This window comes from Phocoena sinus, chromosome 2, assembly GCF_008692025.1.
Source record: "Phocoena sinus isolate mPhoSin1 chromosome 2, mPhoSin1.pri, whole genome shotgun sequence".
NCBI classification, from domain to species: Eukaryota; Metazoa; Chordata; class Mammalia; order Artiodactyla; family Phocoenidae; genus Phocoena; species Phocoena sinus.
The window spans coordinates 100,907,643-100,923,233 of NC_045764.1; the positions used below are offsets into that span (position 1 = coordinate 100,907,643).

At 42.7% G+C, this 15,591-nt stretch overlaps 1 protein-coding gene across 1 annotated transcript; it reads left to right on the forward strand.

Annotated features, from left to right (window-relative positions):
* The first annotated feature begins 1,795 nt into the window (after positions 1–1,795).
* On the forward strand, positions 1,796–3,397 carry CHRM5 (cholinergic receptor muscarinic 5). The gene has a single exon (XM_032623725.1). It carries the CDS (start codon positions 1,796–1,798, stop codon positions 3,395–3,397), a length of 1,602 nt encoding a protein of 533 aa, XP_032479616.1.
* Positions 3,398–15,591: the final 12,194 nt, after the last annotated feature.

Here is a 15,591-nt window from a genome sequence, read left to right on the forward strand (position 1 = left end):
AAAAATACAGCTGAAAATATAAAACAAAGCCAAGAAGATCTACAGTCCTTCACAAATTATTTATATCAATTACTGTTATCAAAGAAGTGTCAAAACTGGCCAGTAGGCAGAACCGGTATTGCCTATATGATGTGCTTTGAGGGTCATCAAAAAGACTCTTCTCCTTCACGATCTATCACCATGTCAAGGTACCTGAAATGTAATTAAAATGGTACTTTTCGTATATCACCACATATAACTTGTATGCACATATTATATCTCTGGAAGGAAAGATAAGTCATGGTACCAGTGGTTACCTCTGGAAAAGGGGGATTAGGAGATTGGAGGTCAGAGGTGGGAGGGAAACCTATCTTTTACCATTTACACTTTTGTACCCACTGAAGCTTTTTATCATGTACATAAATCTTTAATGTAGAAAAGAAAATTTTTTATTTTATTTTTAAAAGTTGGAATTTGTCAATGGGCTGTTGGTTAAATAAATTATAGTACATCCATTAAGTGGGATAATGTAGTCATTAAAATTTAAAAGATAGCTTTGACCCAAAAGATGTACTGATCCAAAGATGTCCATGATGATTCTTTAAGTAAAAAACAAAATTTAGAGTGTAAACATTAAAAATCCACCCATTAGAAAAAAATGTGTTTAAATACCTGTTAGCATGTATATGCATAGGGAAAAGCTGTCAAAATACACCTGTTAGCATTGATTACCCTGGCAAGATGGAATTAGAAGAAACTTTCGCTTCCTAAGTTATATATTTTGACATTGCTTGAACTTTTACAAGGAGCATATTACTTTAAAATCAGAAAAAAAGATAATTTAAAATATTTGTGACAATGCAAATGGCCCCAAAATGGAGGGAGGGTCAACATCTTCAGCAGCTGGGGCAACTTTTAAACCCTCTAGATGAAAACTAGGTACTCATGGGGAGTGTGTGCATTAAGTCAGGGAGAAGTGCTGTAATACAGCCTTGGCTCACAACAGTGCCTCGATAATGTTTAATAACTGAATTTATAATTAAACTCAATAAACTTGGACTATAAAGTAGATACAACTTGTCTTTTTCCCAAGTGAATGAAAAATAGATACTTATCACCAGGAGCTTAAAAAACAGAGGGTCTGGGGCTGCCCTGGTGGCGCAGTGGTTGAGAGTCTGCCTGCCGATGCAGGGAACACGGGTTCGTGCCGCGGTCCGGGAAGATCCCACATGCCACGGAGTGGCTGGGCCCATGAGCCATGGCCGCTGGGCCTGCGCGTCCGGAGCCTGTGCTCCGCAGCGGGAGAGGCCACAACAGTGAGAGGCCCGCGTGCCGCAAAAAAACAAAAAAACAAAAAACAGAGGGTCTGACCTCAAGGCCATAGTCTAAGATAACTTAACATCACCTGTTTTCCCCTCTTCCCTGCTTTCCAACAATCTGATTCTTTTCTTTTTGTTTGCCCTTGTCATCTTCCCAGCCCTTTTTTTAAAATTGCCCATTAGAACCACAAGAGGGCAGCAGACTCATGTACAAGAAAGGCCTCAGGCATTGGTAATCATAAAAACCAAAGGGAGGAGATGCCTCTATAAAAAGTGTTATCAAAACTTTAGAGATTTCAGCATCTTGCTCTGAATAGGTGTGGGACCACATTTAATGTTCTGTTAGAAATTATAAACAATGAGTGGAAAAGAAATTCATGCTGGTGAGTGGAGCTAATGTATTTCCCTCTCTTCCAGAAACTGGCCAGAGAAATGAGATAGAAAAGAGAACAGTCTAGAACCTAAGACTTACTCCTAATGTAAACTCTTGCACCAGGATGGAAGGGGAATCTTACCACAATGCTACTACCGTCAATGGCACCCCAGTGAACCACCAGCCTTTGGAACGCCACAGGTTGTGGGAAGTCATCACCATCGCAGCTGTGACAGCTGTGGTGAGCCTGATCACCACCGTGGGCAACGTGTTAGTCATGATCTCGTTCAAAGTCAACAGCCAGCTGAAGACAGTTAATAACTATTACCTGCTCAGCTTAGCCTGTGCAGATCTCATCATTGGGATCTTCTCCATGAACCTCTACACTACCTACATCCTCATGGGACACTGGGCTCTCGGGAGTCTGGCTTGTGACCTTTGGCTTGCACTGGACTACGTGGCCAGCAATGCTTCTGTCATGAACCTTCTGGTGATCAGTTTTGACCGATACTTTTCTATCACAAGACCCCTGACGTATCGGGCCAAGCGTACCCCAAAGAGGGCTGGCATCATGATTGGCTTGGCCTGGCTGATCTCCTTCATCCTCTGGGCCCCAGCGATCCTCTGCTGGCAGTACTTGGTTGGGGAGCGGACGGTCCCACCAGATGAGTGCCAGATCCAGTTCCTCTCGGAGCCCACCATCACTTTTGGCACTGCCATCGCTGCATTCTACATCCCTGTTTCTGTGATGACAATCCTCTACTGCCGAATCTACCGGGAAACAGAGAAGCGAACCAAGGACCTGGCCGACCTCCAGGGCTCTGACTGCGTGGCTGAAACTGAGAAGAGAAGGCCAGCTCACGAGGCTCTGCTCACGTCCTGCTTTAGCTGCTGCCCCCAGCCCACACTGGCCCAGAGGGAAAGGAACCAAGCCTCCTGGCCATCCTCCTGCAGGAGCACATCCGTCACTGGGAAGCGATCCCGAGCCACTGGCCCGAGCACTGAGTGGGGCAAAGCTGAGCAGCTAACCACCTGTAGCAGCTACCCCTCCTCAGAAGATGAAGACAAGCCCACCACTGACCCTGTCTTTCAAGTGGTCTACAAGAGTCAGGCCAAGGAAAGCCCAAGGGAAGAATTCAGTGCTGAAGAAGTCAAGGAAACTTTTGTGAACGCTCAAACTGAAAAAAATGACTATGACACCCAAAAATACTTCCTGTCTTCAGCTGCTGCTCATCGACCCAAGAGTCAGAAGTGCATGGCCTATAAGTTCCGACTGGTGGTGAAAGCTGATGGGACCCAGGATACCAACAACGGCTGTCGCAAGGTGAAAATCATGCCCTGCTCCTTCCCAGTGTCCAAGGATCCTTCAACGAAAGGCCTTGATCCCAACCTCAGCCATCAGATGACCAAACGAAAGAGGATGGTCCTCGTCAAAGAGAGGAAAGCAGCCCAGACCCTGAGTGCAATTCTCCTGGCTTTCATCATCACGTGGACCCCTTACAACATCATGGTCCTGGTTTCCACCTTCTGCGACAAGTGTGTCCCAGTCACCCTGTGGCACCTGGGCTACTGGCTGTGTTATGTCAATAGCACTGTCAACCCCATTTGCTATGCCCTCTGCAACAGAACCTTCAGGAAGACCTTTAAGATGCTGCTTCTCTGCCGATGGAAAAAGAAAAAAGTGGAAGAGAAATTGTACTGGCAGGGGAACAGCAAGCTCCCCTGAAAAGTAACGACTCCCCTCAAAAGAATGACCAAGGTCAAGGTCCTCTGAGGACGGGTGAGCTGATTCTGCTTTACTTTTCAAAAAGACCTTTTGAGTCCCTGAGGACATGGAAAGCCTCGAGGTCCGTCGCCAGAAGGAAAGAGTCACAGCTGCCACAGTTACTGCCATATTGAACGATTCTTTTCCATGACCAGGGTCGCCTGATGCTGCTGGAGTGTTTGCCACCAAAGTAAAGAGACAGACTCATGACCCTTCACAGGAGGAGGAGCAGTTGGTCACAGCGAACAACTGAGGGAGCTCCTGTCCAACCTTCTGTGGGCAACAGCAGGACTGGTGGAAACCTGTCACAGAGTTTTGTGCAGTATGTATGTGTCTATGAAGTTGTCTCATTTCAGTGAGAACGAGGAGAACGTAAGTCAGTGTCACCTGTTAACAAGAGTGATATTCAACTGGCTTCTAAGATTCTATTTCTTTATGAACTGATCAGTATTTATTATGCAGCTATTATGTGCTCTGTACTGTGGTATGCTTTCCTGTCCCTACATCTGAGCAAAGCTCTTGCTCTTCCTTTTCACAACTGATGCCAATTCCTGGTACCCACTGAGGCCAGGCTGGTCCCCACAGAACCACCCTTCCTCTCAGAGTCCTGGGTCTGAAAGGACACTGGAACCTGACCACACCCAGTCCTACAGAGAAGCCTCTATTCTGCTAATAAAGGTGATCAGGTCTCCACAGTCATTTATTTTATTTTTGCCAGTGGGGACTTTTTTCCTTTTATGTAAACGAATATTATGTATTGTAGTTTGTGCCCTTTGAACCCATTTATTTATGCTCTGTCCTTAGGAAGACTAATTGTATGACAGCTCTTCACTGGGTAAAGACCTTCTCCAGTCTGTTTAATCATGGTTCTCTTAAATTATTTTCAGAGGTCTTTCTAATCTCTTCACAAGGCAAACCTGAGGCAAAATGTGCAAAACAAATTTGGTTTCACTCCATGCTCTTGAACTTCTTCCAGGCCCTTTTGCAGGCCCTCATCCAGACCCTCAATTCACACCCAGACACAAGCAGGTCACTTTGCTGTCTCCAGCCAGAAATGCTATTTAGAGGGACAGCAGGGGAAAGGCTCTTTTAAAAAAAAAAATAGGTCCTCCAAATCATGGCTCAGAAATGACTTACTGGGCTTCCCTGGTGGCACAGTGGTTAAGAATCCGCCTACCAATGCAGGGGACATGGGTTCGAGTCCTGGTCTGGGAAGATCCCACATGCCGCGGAGCAACTAAGCCCGTGTGCCACAACTACTGAGCCTGCGCTCTAGAGTCCGCGAGCCACAACTACTGAGCCTGCGCACCTAGAGCCCGTGCTCCACAACAAGAGAAACCACCATAATGAGAAGCCCGCCTACCGCAACGAAGAGTAGCACCAGCTCACCGCAACTAGAGAAAGCCCACGTGCGGCAACGAATACGCAACACAGCCATAAATAAATAAATAAATTTATTTAAAAAAAAAAAAAAAAGAAATGACTTACTTAGTCATTCCTCTCCAAATTCACAAAAATGAGAAGCCCAGAAAAATACATTTGAGGTCCAGTAATGCTGGCTATGGTCATTAAAAATGACCATGTTTTCTTTAAAAACAAAATGTAGGCCATAATAATGTATAAAAATAAAAGTTATCAACATACATTTAAATATCAGGATTATCCAAAAACCAAATTTTAACTGAAATCTCTGCGTATATAAACAGACCAAATCTAAGAGGTTTCTTTGATAATTCTGAAAATAAACCAATGTGCAAGAAATCAAAACAATACAATAATGCATAAAATTAATGAACAGTCCACAAAGAAAGCAGCAGTATAGCATACAACAAGGATTTTAAAGATGAAACATTCCTGTCAGACAGAAACTCATTATTTAACCTGTTAATTACATCTGCAGTTGTATATAAAAATCTCTGGACTTCTTTTCACCTAATGTGGGCCAGTTCTTTTTCAGCCTCGTTTGCTAAAGGGATGTAAAAATAGCTGGTTTAGTTGTCCTGGGAATTTGGTATGTACTTGAGTATAGGAGAGTTTCAAGCTTTCCACTGAAGAGTGAATTGGCCTCTTCTACAGAGTACCAAGGACGCTTCAGGGAAGTGGAAACCCAGGCCTCTCCAGCCCTGTAGGGACTTGATGTTGAGATGAAACATCTTTGAAGCAATGTAGCTGCTGAGGCTTTATGAAGGGCAGGTTGACACCCACCAAGAATTTGGTAGAGAATATTAACTGGCTCAATTCTCCAAGACAGAGACTCCCAGGTCTACAAGATGCCAACAGGATGTGGCTTCATAAGCTCTGGATAAACAGTTGATTCTTTGAGTTTAAGGCTTTGACAAAAGTGAAAATCCCTCCAAGAGGATAGCACTTTGAGCTCACTCACTGTTCACAGTAGACAGAGATACAACCTAATTCAAACAAAAGAACACAGAACTGAGGGGGTGGGCTGGTGGAGGCACACTTTTCTCACCCCACAACTGCCTAGAACTAAGTCTTTTTTTGTCTTTTGTGAAATTCATTGAGAGGCCTATGCCTCCTACATCACAGGCTTTGGGAGGCAACCAGTTATGAAGACTACCTATGCCCCTTGACAAAGACAAAAAGAATGCCCCAAACTACTAGGGGAAAGTAGACTTCTTTAGAATAGGGCCTCTGGTGGGGTCCTCAGAATGAACAGATCCAACTGTAAACTACAGGGACCTGATGCGTGGATGGGTAGGGTGTGGACTGACTTTGGATCTTAGGCCTTCTTAGAGCTTAGAGCTCTAAGAGCTTCTCCAAAGCTCTGTTTGTGGTACACTATGTGCATCTTTGATTAGTGGCCTGTTGGATACTGCTATGTTGCTAATATTGTGGTTTGGTTCTCCTTGCTGTGAATTTGATGGCTTGTCGAGGAATCTGTTTTCAGTACAATGTTTGGTTAAAGCATTTTGTCAGTATTCCTGGTCTCTGCTTTGCTCCTTTGGTGAATGTCTTTTGAGGGTGATGCTGATGTTTGGCTCTTTGTCATTGTGAAATCTGTACCTAATCTCTGGAGAGAAAAATCCCATTGTCTACTGTAAATACTGGACTCACAGCAAAGGATGTGGGGACTGGATTGCTTTTCTGTATCATACTAGCATTGTTCTAGATATTAAAGAAATTTAACCACACAGTAGTCCAACGCAAAGTGTTTAAATAAGAAAATGGTCTCGGGCTTCCCTGGTGGCACCGTGGTTAAGCATCTGCCTGCCAACGCAGGGGACATGGGTTTGAGTCCTGGTCCAGGAAGATCCCACATGCCTTGGAGCAACAAAGCCCGTGCGCCACAACTACTGAGCCTGCGCTCTAGAGCCTGCGCTCTAGAGCCTGCAAGCCACAACTACTGAGCCCATGTGCCACAACTACTGAAGCCTGCGTGCCTAGAGCCCGTGCTCTTGCAACAAGAGAAGCCACCTCAATGGGAAGCCCGCGCACTGCAACCAAGAGTAGCCCCCGCTCACCACAACTAGAGAAAGGCTCCATGCAGCAACGAGGACCCAATGCAGCCAAAAATGAATAAATTAAATAAATAAATTTGAAAAAAAAAAAAAGAAAGAAAATGGTCTCAGTGAGCTTGACAGATCCATCTATGTTAGAGATTCCACACACATTCGCATTGCCTGGCCTTTTAAGGTGGTAGGGGTTGATATACAATGTAGATACGTGTCCCTCTTGCCACCTTTGTGATTTTCCCCTTTCCTCACAGTTACCAAATGACCAAATTAAGATGAAATAATGATGACAAGATTCCTGTGACTAAAATGATCCCATCACCCTCCAGGACGAGGGAGGTGAGGCAGACCTCAATCCAGGGCACGTTAGCCAATACCTGCAACAAACCAGAACAGCAGCATTTCTTCTCCAACTGCTCGAAGAGCTGGTGCCCCAGTCATTTCATTCCCATTGTAAGGGATACTAATTCCCATCTCCTCCTACTCATATCACCAGTAAAGTTTGAGATTATATAATTCTTTCCAATAAGAGCCCCAGATTGAGAGTGAGAGGAAGAAGGGAAATACTTTTTTTAAGCATCCAGAAAGGAACCAGAAGAAAAATTATTTAAAACATACAACTTTTTTTTGGGGGGGAGGATAATTTTAAACTTAGAAAAAAAGCTGCAATAATAGTACAGAGAACTCTGATATCCTTCTCCCACATTCCCCAGTTGTTAACATTTTGCCACATTTGTGCTGTGTGTGTGTGTGTACACATTTTTTTTTTCTCAACCATTTGGAGTAAGTTGCAGACATCACATCCACTGACCTCTAAGTACTCCAGTGGGTATTTCTTAAGAACAAGGAAATTATCTTACATTACCACAATACAAATACAAAATCAGGAAATTCAACATTGCAGTAATATTATTACGTGAATCATAATTATGTAATACAGTCCATACTCAACTTTTACCAGTTGTTCAAACAATGTTCATTATAAGAATTTCTTTTCCAGTTAGGATCTAATCCAGGACCACACACTGCATTTAGTTGTCATGTCTCTTGGACTCTTTTAATTTGGAAGAGGTCTTCAGCTTTCTTTCGTCTTTTATGATATGGTCATTTCTTTAGCGTACATTCAATCCAATTTTTAAAAAAGAATTTCCAGGGACTTCCCTGGTGGTCCAGTGGTAAAGAATCTGCCTTCCAATGCAGGGGATTCAGGTTCGATCCCTGGTCGGGGAGCTAGGTTCCCACATGCCACAGGGCAGCTAAGCCCTCGCACCACAACTACTGAGCTCCCATGCCGCAAACTACAGAGCCCACGCGCTCTGGAGCCCACACGCCACAACTACAGAGCTCAAGCGCCCTTAAGCATGCACGCCACAACTAAAGAAGAGAAAAAAACCCACACGCCACAACTAGAGAAAAGCCTGTGCACCACAACAAAGATCCCGCATGCCGCAACTAAGATCCGACACAGCCCCCAAAAATTAATTAATTAATTAAAGGGTTAGTTTAAAAAAAAACGAATTTCCATCAGTTTGCGGTTGTCTGATGTTTCACATCAGATTCAGTTTGTTTGTTTTGATTTGGGCAGGAATGTCACAAATGTGATATTGTGTCCTCAGTGCCTCACATTAGCAAGACATGATGTTTTATCCCAGTAGTGGTGACGCTAACATGGATCGCTTGGTTAAAGTGTACCTTCCATCCACCCCTCCACGTTTCTCCACTATAAATTTACTATTTTTCCCTCTGCAACTAATAATTTTGAGAAAGAGATTTTAAGCCTCTATAAACGTCCTATGGGTCATCAGGTTTTCACTCAATAATTGTAGCATATCTTTATTATTCTCATCAAGTTATTCCTATGATGATTGCCCAGTGATTGGCATTCCACTGTAAGGAAGACTTGTTCCCTCTTTATTATCTATTTATTTACTTATTTATTGCTATTATAGACTAACAAACTCATAATAATTGGTTAAAACCCATTACTGTCATTATTTCAATGTTAAAATTGTCACAAATTTATGCAGTAAGAGCCCCTTCAAGATGATTCCTGTGACCCTTTGACATAGTTCAAACATTTGTTGAGCACTCCCTTACTTTCTGGTACAAGAAGATATTCCAGGCTCATCTTTACTCTCCCCACCCCAACCCAAGAATCAGCCATTTCTTCAAGGAGCCCTGGTTTCATTAAGTAGAGAATGGTACCTGACTCAGTTCTAGAATCAGGATGTATTCATTGCTATTAGGCCCTTTCAGTGGATGGAACTAAAAAATATGTATATGTGTATACTTACTAAAAACAATGAGTTCATATTGACATCTGCAATTCAAACAACAGGGGCTTCCCTGGTGGTGCAGTGGTTAAGAATCCGCCTGCCAATGCTGGGGACACAGGTTCAAGCCCTGGTCCGGGAAGATCCCACATGCCATGGAGCAACTAAGCCCACGCACCGCAACTACTGAGCCTGTGCTCTAGAGCCCATGAACCACAACTGCTGAGCCCATGCACCACAACTACTGAAGCCCGCGTGCGTACAGCCCGTGCTCCGCAACAAGATAAGCCACCACAATGAGAAGCCTATGCACCACAACAAAGAATAACCCCGCTCGCCTCAACTAGAAAAAGCCCATGCACAGCAACAAGGACCCAACGCAGCCAAAAATAAATAAATTTATTTTTTTTTAAATGTTAAAAAAAAAATCAGTAACCCTTGTTTCATTTTTACTCACAGTCATTTTGTTTTTGTTTTTCTTTCCTCTGTTTTTCACTGGCGCCACCTTCTCCAAATGCCCCAATCTTTGTACCCTCTTTCCTTCACCATCTTTTTAGATCCAAGAACCACCATCCAGGCAACCTGATTACTCCTTTGTTTGGTTACTCATTTGTTCAGCAGATAATTATTTATCTCTGTGGGAACCATGTGACTTCAGAGGGGAATAAGACACTGTCCCGGCCTCCAAGAACACAGACTAACAGAATGAGGGACAGGACAACAGTACAAAGAGAATCACTTCAGTGATGGCTGGAGGCCTCCAGCTCTCCTCCTCCCCAAGCACAAACATTTCCCTTCTCTAGGCCTCTTTTTTTCCCTGCTCTTTGGCAGAAGGGGAAACTAGCACCAAAATCTGAACTGCAGAGGGTAGAACCCTTATATGATTGAAAAGAGAAAGTGAGTGAAGAGTAATAAGATGAATGTGGATTATATCCAACATTCCACTTAGAAGCTCTCACAAGCAATCCTCTGGTCTTTTCTTATCCAGTTTGGTTCCCAGGCCTTTCAGAAAGGAGTCTTGCCCTGTCAGGATACAGCCTAACCTTCCTATTCCATAATCCAATCCCTTCTCAAGGTAGAGGTCAGGTAGGAATGCAGAAATTGGAGAAGTTGTCAGTAGGATTCTGCAAGGACACTTTCAAAATCAAATACATACAATCACACACATATTTACATACATAAAACTTGAAGCAGTGAGTATGGAAAAGAGCCTCAAGCAGTTGGTTCAGACTGGGAGGTCTGAGAGCCTACCAGGAGCTCAGAGTCCTTCGAGACGCCTTGAAGAAGAGCAGGAACTTCCTTCCCAACCAATCCCTACCAGCCCCAAAGAAGATGAAGGGAAAGAGCAGCTGCTTTATGTCACAGACATCTGCTGGGCCACATCATTTAAAGATGTGAGGTTGGGCCGGAGAGCAAGTCAGGAGGGAAGGCAAAGCTTGTTTTTCTTCCATTAACATATTATCTCAAAGGTTTTGGGTACCTGAGGTTTCTACTAAAGACTCTAGGCTTTGGGGCAGTGATTTTCATATACCACAGTTAGTTTAGAGACTGGTTAACAGTAATCAGTCACACCAGGTGACCATGGAACGCCATACACAGGATTTTCCCTTACCGTTTGTCCTGAGAGGAGCGAGGTGTGTCCTCGAGAAGATAAGGCGAATTCAAGCCTGCAAGGCCTCCAGGCGGCCTCTGCCTACCTGTCCAGGCCTTCTCCTCTCCCCTCTTCCAAAAGTGGTCCAGCTATATGGCTCTCTCCGTTCCTTCAGGGGCCGACCTCCCTCCTACCTCAGCTCACACTGGGAAGCCCCTCATTCTCATCCCTTCTTCTCAGCCTCAGCCTAGTTTATTCCTATGTAGTCTTTCGTCTTACCTCATAGGTCACTTTCTCAGCAAAGTGGTCCTACATTGGCCCTCTACCCTCTCGTCCAGATTCCCATGTTATGAGCTTTTATAGCACCCAGGACTTTTCCGTGGAGCACCTATCAAGGTTTTCATTACATATATTTATGTGTTTGGTTATTCATGTCTATTTCTCCCACTAAACTCTAAGCTCTGAAGCCAGAGTCATGCTATTTTGTTCACCATTGTGTCCCCTCACCTAATAGCCTTTGGCACATTCAAGAGTATAGGTGCTTCACAACGTAGTCTTTACTAAATAGTAAGTGCATACCTGAGATAAGCGATGGTTGTAAGGTAAGACTCCTGGGTTTTGTGGGCTTTCTTCTAGCATGGTTAGTATCTTTGTGCTTCCCTGAGAAGTAGCTTAATTCACCACGAGTCTCTGATCTCCATTTTTGTCTGATTTGAGCTGGGATCCCTAAAAATGATGAAGCTGTATGTGGCAGCCACCCAGAACTGTTATAGTGGAGAAATTAAGATTCTTCCCACCCTTCCTTGAGAACAGGACTGTTGTATTACTAGTGCTTTCCAGTCCAGGTAGCTTAGAGTCCAGAGAGGAAAGTCAGAGAAGTAAACAGGTAATCCGATAAAATGAAATTCTATAACGGTGTAAGCACAGGCACGAAAGGGGACAAAAAAAGAGTCTCTTATCCAAGACTTTGGGGCATCTGGAAGATTTTTGACAAAGGTGATTTCTACACTAAGTCCTGAAGAAAATGTAAGAGGTAGACAAGGGAAAGGGATGGGGGTGGGGTAGAGAGTTGAGAGGAAGAAATAATCAAAAAGGTCCAGAGGTGAGCAAACATATAGAACTTAAGAGTGGGGAAATGAGGAAAACTCAAGATGTAAGTGGGATCAAAGTGGCAAGAAGTGAATCTGGAGGGACCATGGTCAGGGTCCCATATTTTGAAGTCTATGGAGAGTCTACAAAGGGTTTTTAATAAGGGAATGACCCCATCGGATTTGCCTTTTAGAAAGATCTTTAGGTTTACAGTGTCTGAAACTCTAGGCACCAGACATTAGGACTAGAACTGCTTTGCCTTGGAAGTCAGTTTCTCTTGACTACACCACCCCTTCTGAGGAGTGTTTGGAAGGAGAGAGGCAAGTCCCCAGATCATGCCAGCAGCTGTAGGCAGAGGGTGGGCAAGTGAATAGATGTATGGCTGTGTGTTGATCATGGGTATGTGAATGTTTCGCTGTTTTAGTTTAGCTTATGAGAGAAGCACTGTAGGAAGTAGTTAACAGGACTTGCTCTACGTTACCAGCAGGTGAGCTTGGGAAAATTTTAACCTCTGTTTCCTCATCTGAAAAGTAAGAATATTAATAATTATGAACTTTCACTGAGCACTTATATGAACAGGGTTAGTATTAAGTGGGATGATAATACATGTAAAGTGTTCTAAACAGTTCTACTTATGAAGTAGATATTTCCCCCATTTTACTCATGATGAAACTGAGGCTCAGAAAGGTTTCTTTCCCAAGATCATACAATTAGTAAGTGACGGAGCCAGGACATGTATTCACCCAACTGCTCCCTTAACTTAGAAAGTTCCTTCTGACCCATTCATTCAAGATGGATATGGAGGCAACACAGCCAATTTTGCATTGACTGAGGGAAAAAGAGAAGGCTTTCAGCAGGTTGGAGATCATTTTGGTCAGTTCTGGATAAGTGCATAAGTTAGGACACTGGGTTCAAGTGATAGACACCTACTGGAACTAGATTTAGTAAAACACATAAACACTATACTAGAGGATATACCAGTGCTCCGTGGAACGCAAGGGCGAGAACGCAGCGACCTCAGGAAAGGATGTGAACGAAGGTACAGTTCTCAGATTTCATCTTCCACTTCAGCTTGGAACCTGTTTTCTCCTTTTCTATAGTGTACATGGTAGAATAAAGAGCCATGAACATCTTGCAAGTTTATATGTTGCAATCTACTCGTTTAGTCCCTGAGTTTTCATTTTAAATTCCCCAGGAACAGCCTTTGGCCTAACCTGGATGAGATGCCCATAAAAGCAGAGCTGCACAGCACAAATATGGTTGCTGGGACAACATCTTTGCACCCCCTTCTCAGGGGAGAACCAGTTACAGGGGTAAGCTGGGCGACAGCTCAACAGATGTACATTAAAGGAAGGAAGGCTCTCATTGTCAGAGTTTGGATTTTTCTCTGCCCTTCCCCACTTTCCAATTGTGTTAATATATCTCATTTTCTCCTCCACAAAGATTCAATCCTACCATTGCTCACATTCTGGGAATAAAATAATTTACTTTTGGGGATAGAAAGAAATTTGAGAGACCATCAGGTAGGTGCATATATAAACCTCCTAAGAGGTGACTTCTGCCCAATTTTTTAACAACGCCAAGAAAAGTAAATCTCACGGTCACTGGCACCTCACAATTTTGTTTACTATGCCAAGAAATTCCTCTTCACAAGAAACTAATTCCTTCTGCTGTATTTAAGTCCATTTCCTTTCTCAGACTTCAGAGTGGTACACAGCTCATCAGAATTTGCTTTAAAGGGATTATCAAGCCTTTGAAAAATCCCCTCAGCGTTCTCTTTACCAAACTAAAAATTACAGCCACTTTAATCCTTCTTAAAGTATATCTAGTTAATATAGTCATGAGGTCAGTAGAATCATTTGTATAGAAAAGTATGAATGTTAATCGCTGGCAGCTTTTCTCTAGACCTGCTCTACATATCTTATTATAGAGGCTAAAACTGAACACAGTACTCTCCAAATCAGGATAAATGATAAGTAAGGGGCTAGGCTGGAGATGGTGGGTGAAGGGATTCAAGAGGCTTTCACTGAATCCCTGCACGAATTGCAGCTGAACCTCCATGGACTTGAAAGGTTGTCCAGCAGCTACTTGCTCCACCAATCTCTACCATACTCTCCTTGTGGGCCAGATTCCTTAGACTGTTGATTCTGCTTACCTGTGGCTCAGGATCAACATACCGCCTTCTCTGATACAGTACCACCCAACTGACCGGCTCAAGTCCCACCCTCAGTCCAACCAGCTGTGGATGGGAAGGCAGGTCCATCCAGGCCTGTGAAGAGACAAGTGCAAAATGAAATTTTTCTTTCTTGTGTATAATGCACAAGATACCATGACAGCAATGATTGCAAGGAAGCTTTTCTTACATATCTTCTCATGGTCCCTTATGAATCACCTCATAAAACTTTTAGAATGATTCCGTTTCTTAATCTTCATGACAAATTTTCATGATCACTTAATTCTGAAGCTTTTCTAATTTTTTTACTACAGTTATTTAGAAATATGCTTAAAAATATCCAAATATATGTAGTAGGAGCAGGATTACTTCGAGTGGGAATACTTTATATATACATATTTTCCATATGTATATGGAAATTTTTGTTTACTAAGGAGGTACAGACATAAATCTTCAGTCATTACTAGTTCATTAAATTTTAGTGGAATTAAATGCCTTGTCAAAGTTTTCTATTGGAAATGCTGTGCCCAGATAGTTTTTACGGCTCTACCCATTCCTCCTGTTTACCACTTCACATTATTAATTTACTCCTCCCTCTTCTCAGGTTTGCCCAGGCTGGCTCAATGCTATCAGACTGCAGCCGCTGTGAAAAGCTTAAATTCCCTATGCTCCCATGATGAAGCTGTGTTACTGTGGGAAAGGAGATAAGCTAATACATGGTGCTATTTGCGGGAGGGGGGATTTTTATCTAAAATAGCTATTTTAGTATTTCATCATCTTTTTTTCAGGAATATTAAAACAATGTTCATAATTTATAGGCAACATCTGAATTTTGCAAAACCTACCCTCAAGTTCTCCTAAATAATTATAAACATTTGTACCAATTGGATATTCTCATATACTTTTCAAATTAAAAAATAATTGACTGTGACAATAATCACACCTAAAGTGCTAAAAGGAGAGCACAACTAGGTCCTGCCTCAACATACTCTTTGAACAACACTAAAGGACTGGGTCGCTAGCTTCTATTGTGTTCCCTAAGGTTAGTGCTTAGCAGAATTTCTGTTGGGTTAAAATACAAAATGCATATGTAAACCATCCTAAAAGGTGAACTTTTTGCCCAATTTTTAAAGAACTGATTGTAACCATGCAAAAATATGACTATATGTGACCTAGAAGGCAATTCTAAAAAACGAAAATAGTTGTTTTAGTTTTTTCTTTAGGATATTTAATAAAAATATTTTCAATAGATTTTTAGTTGAACACTAAAAAAAACCCCAAACTTCCTGAAAGTTTGAGTAACTACTTAAATGAAAAAGGTCTTATCATTGACCTCATCAGGACCTTGAAACTCTTCCAGCTACTGAAAAGTATGCTGAATGGTTGCTTCCTCTCTCTTGTCAGAGGAAACATAAGAAAAAAAATAACAGACTTCACTACTCTGGGCATGTTAGGTAAAATGCCCATTTTTTTCAAAATGTTAACCAGACTCGAGATGAGTCCTGAGGTTTTGACTCCTAAAAAAATGCTTGGAAACTTGGGAACTATGGATCCAT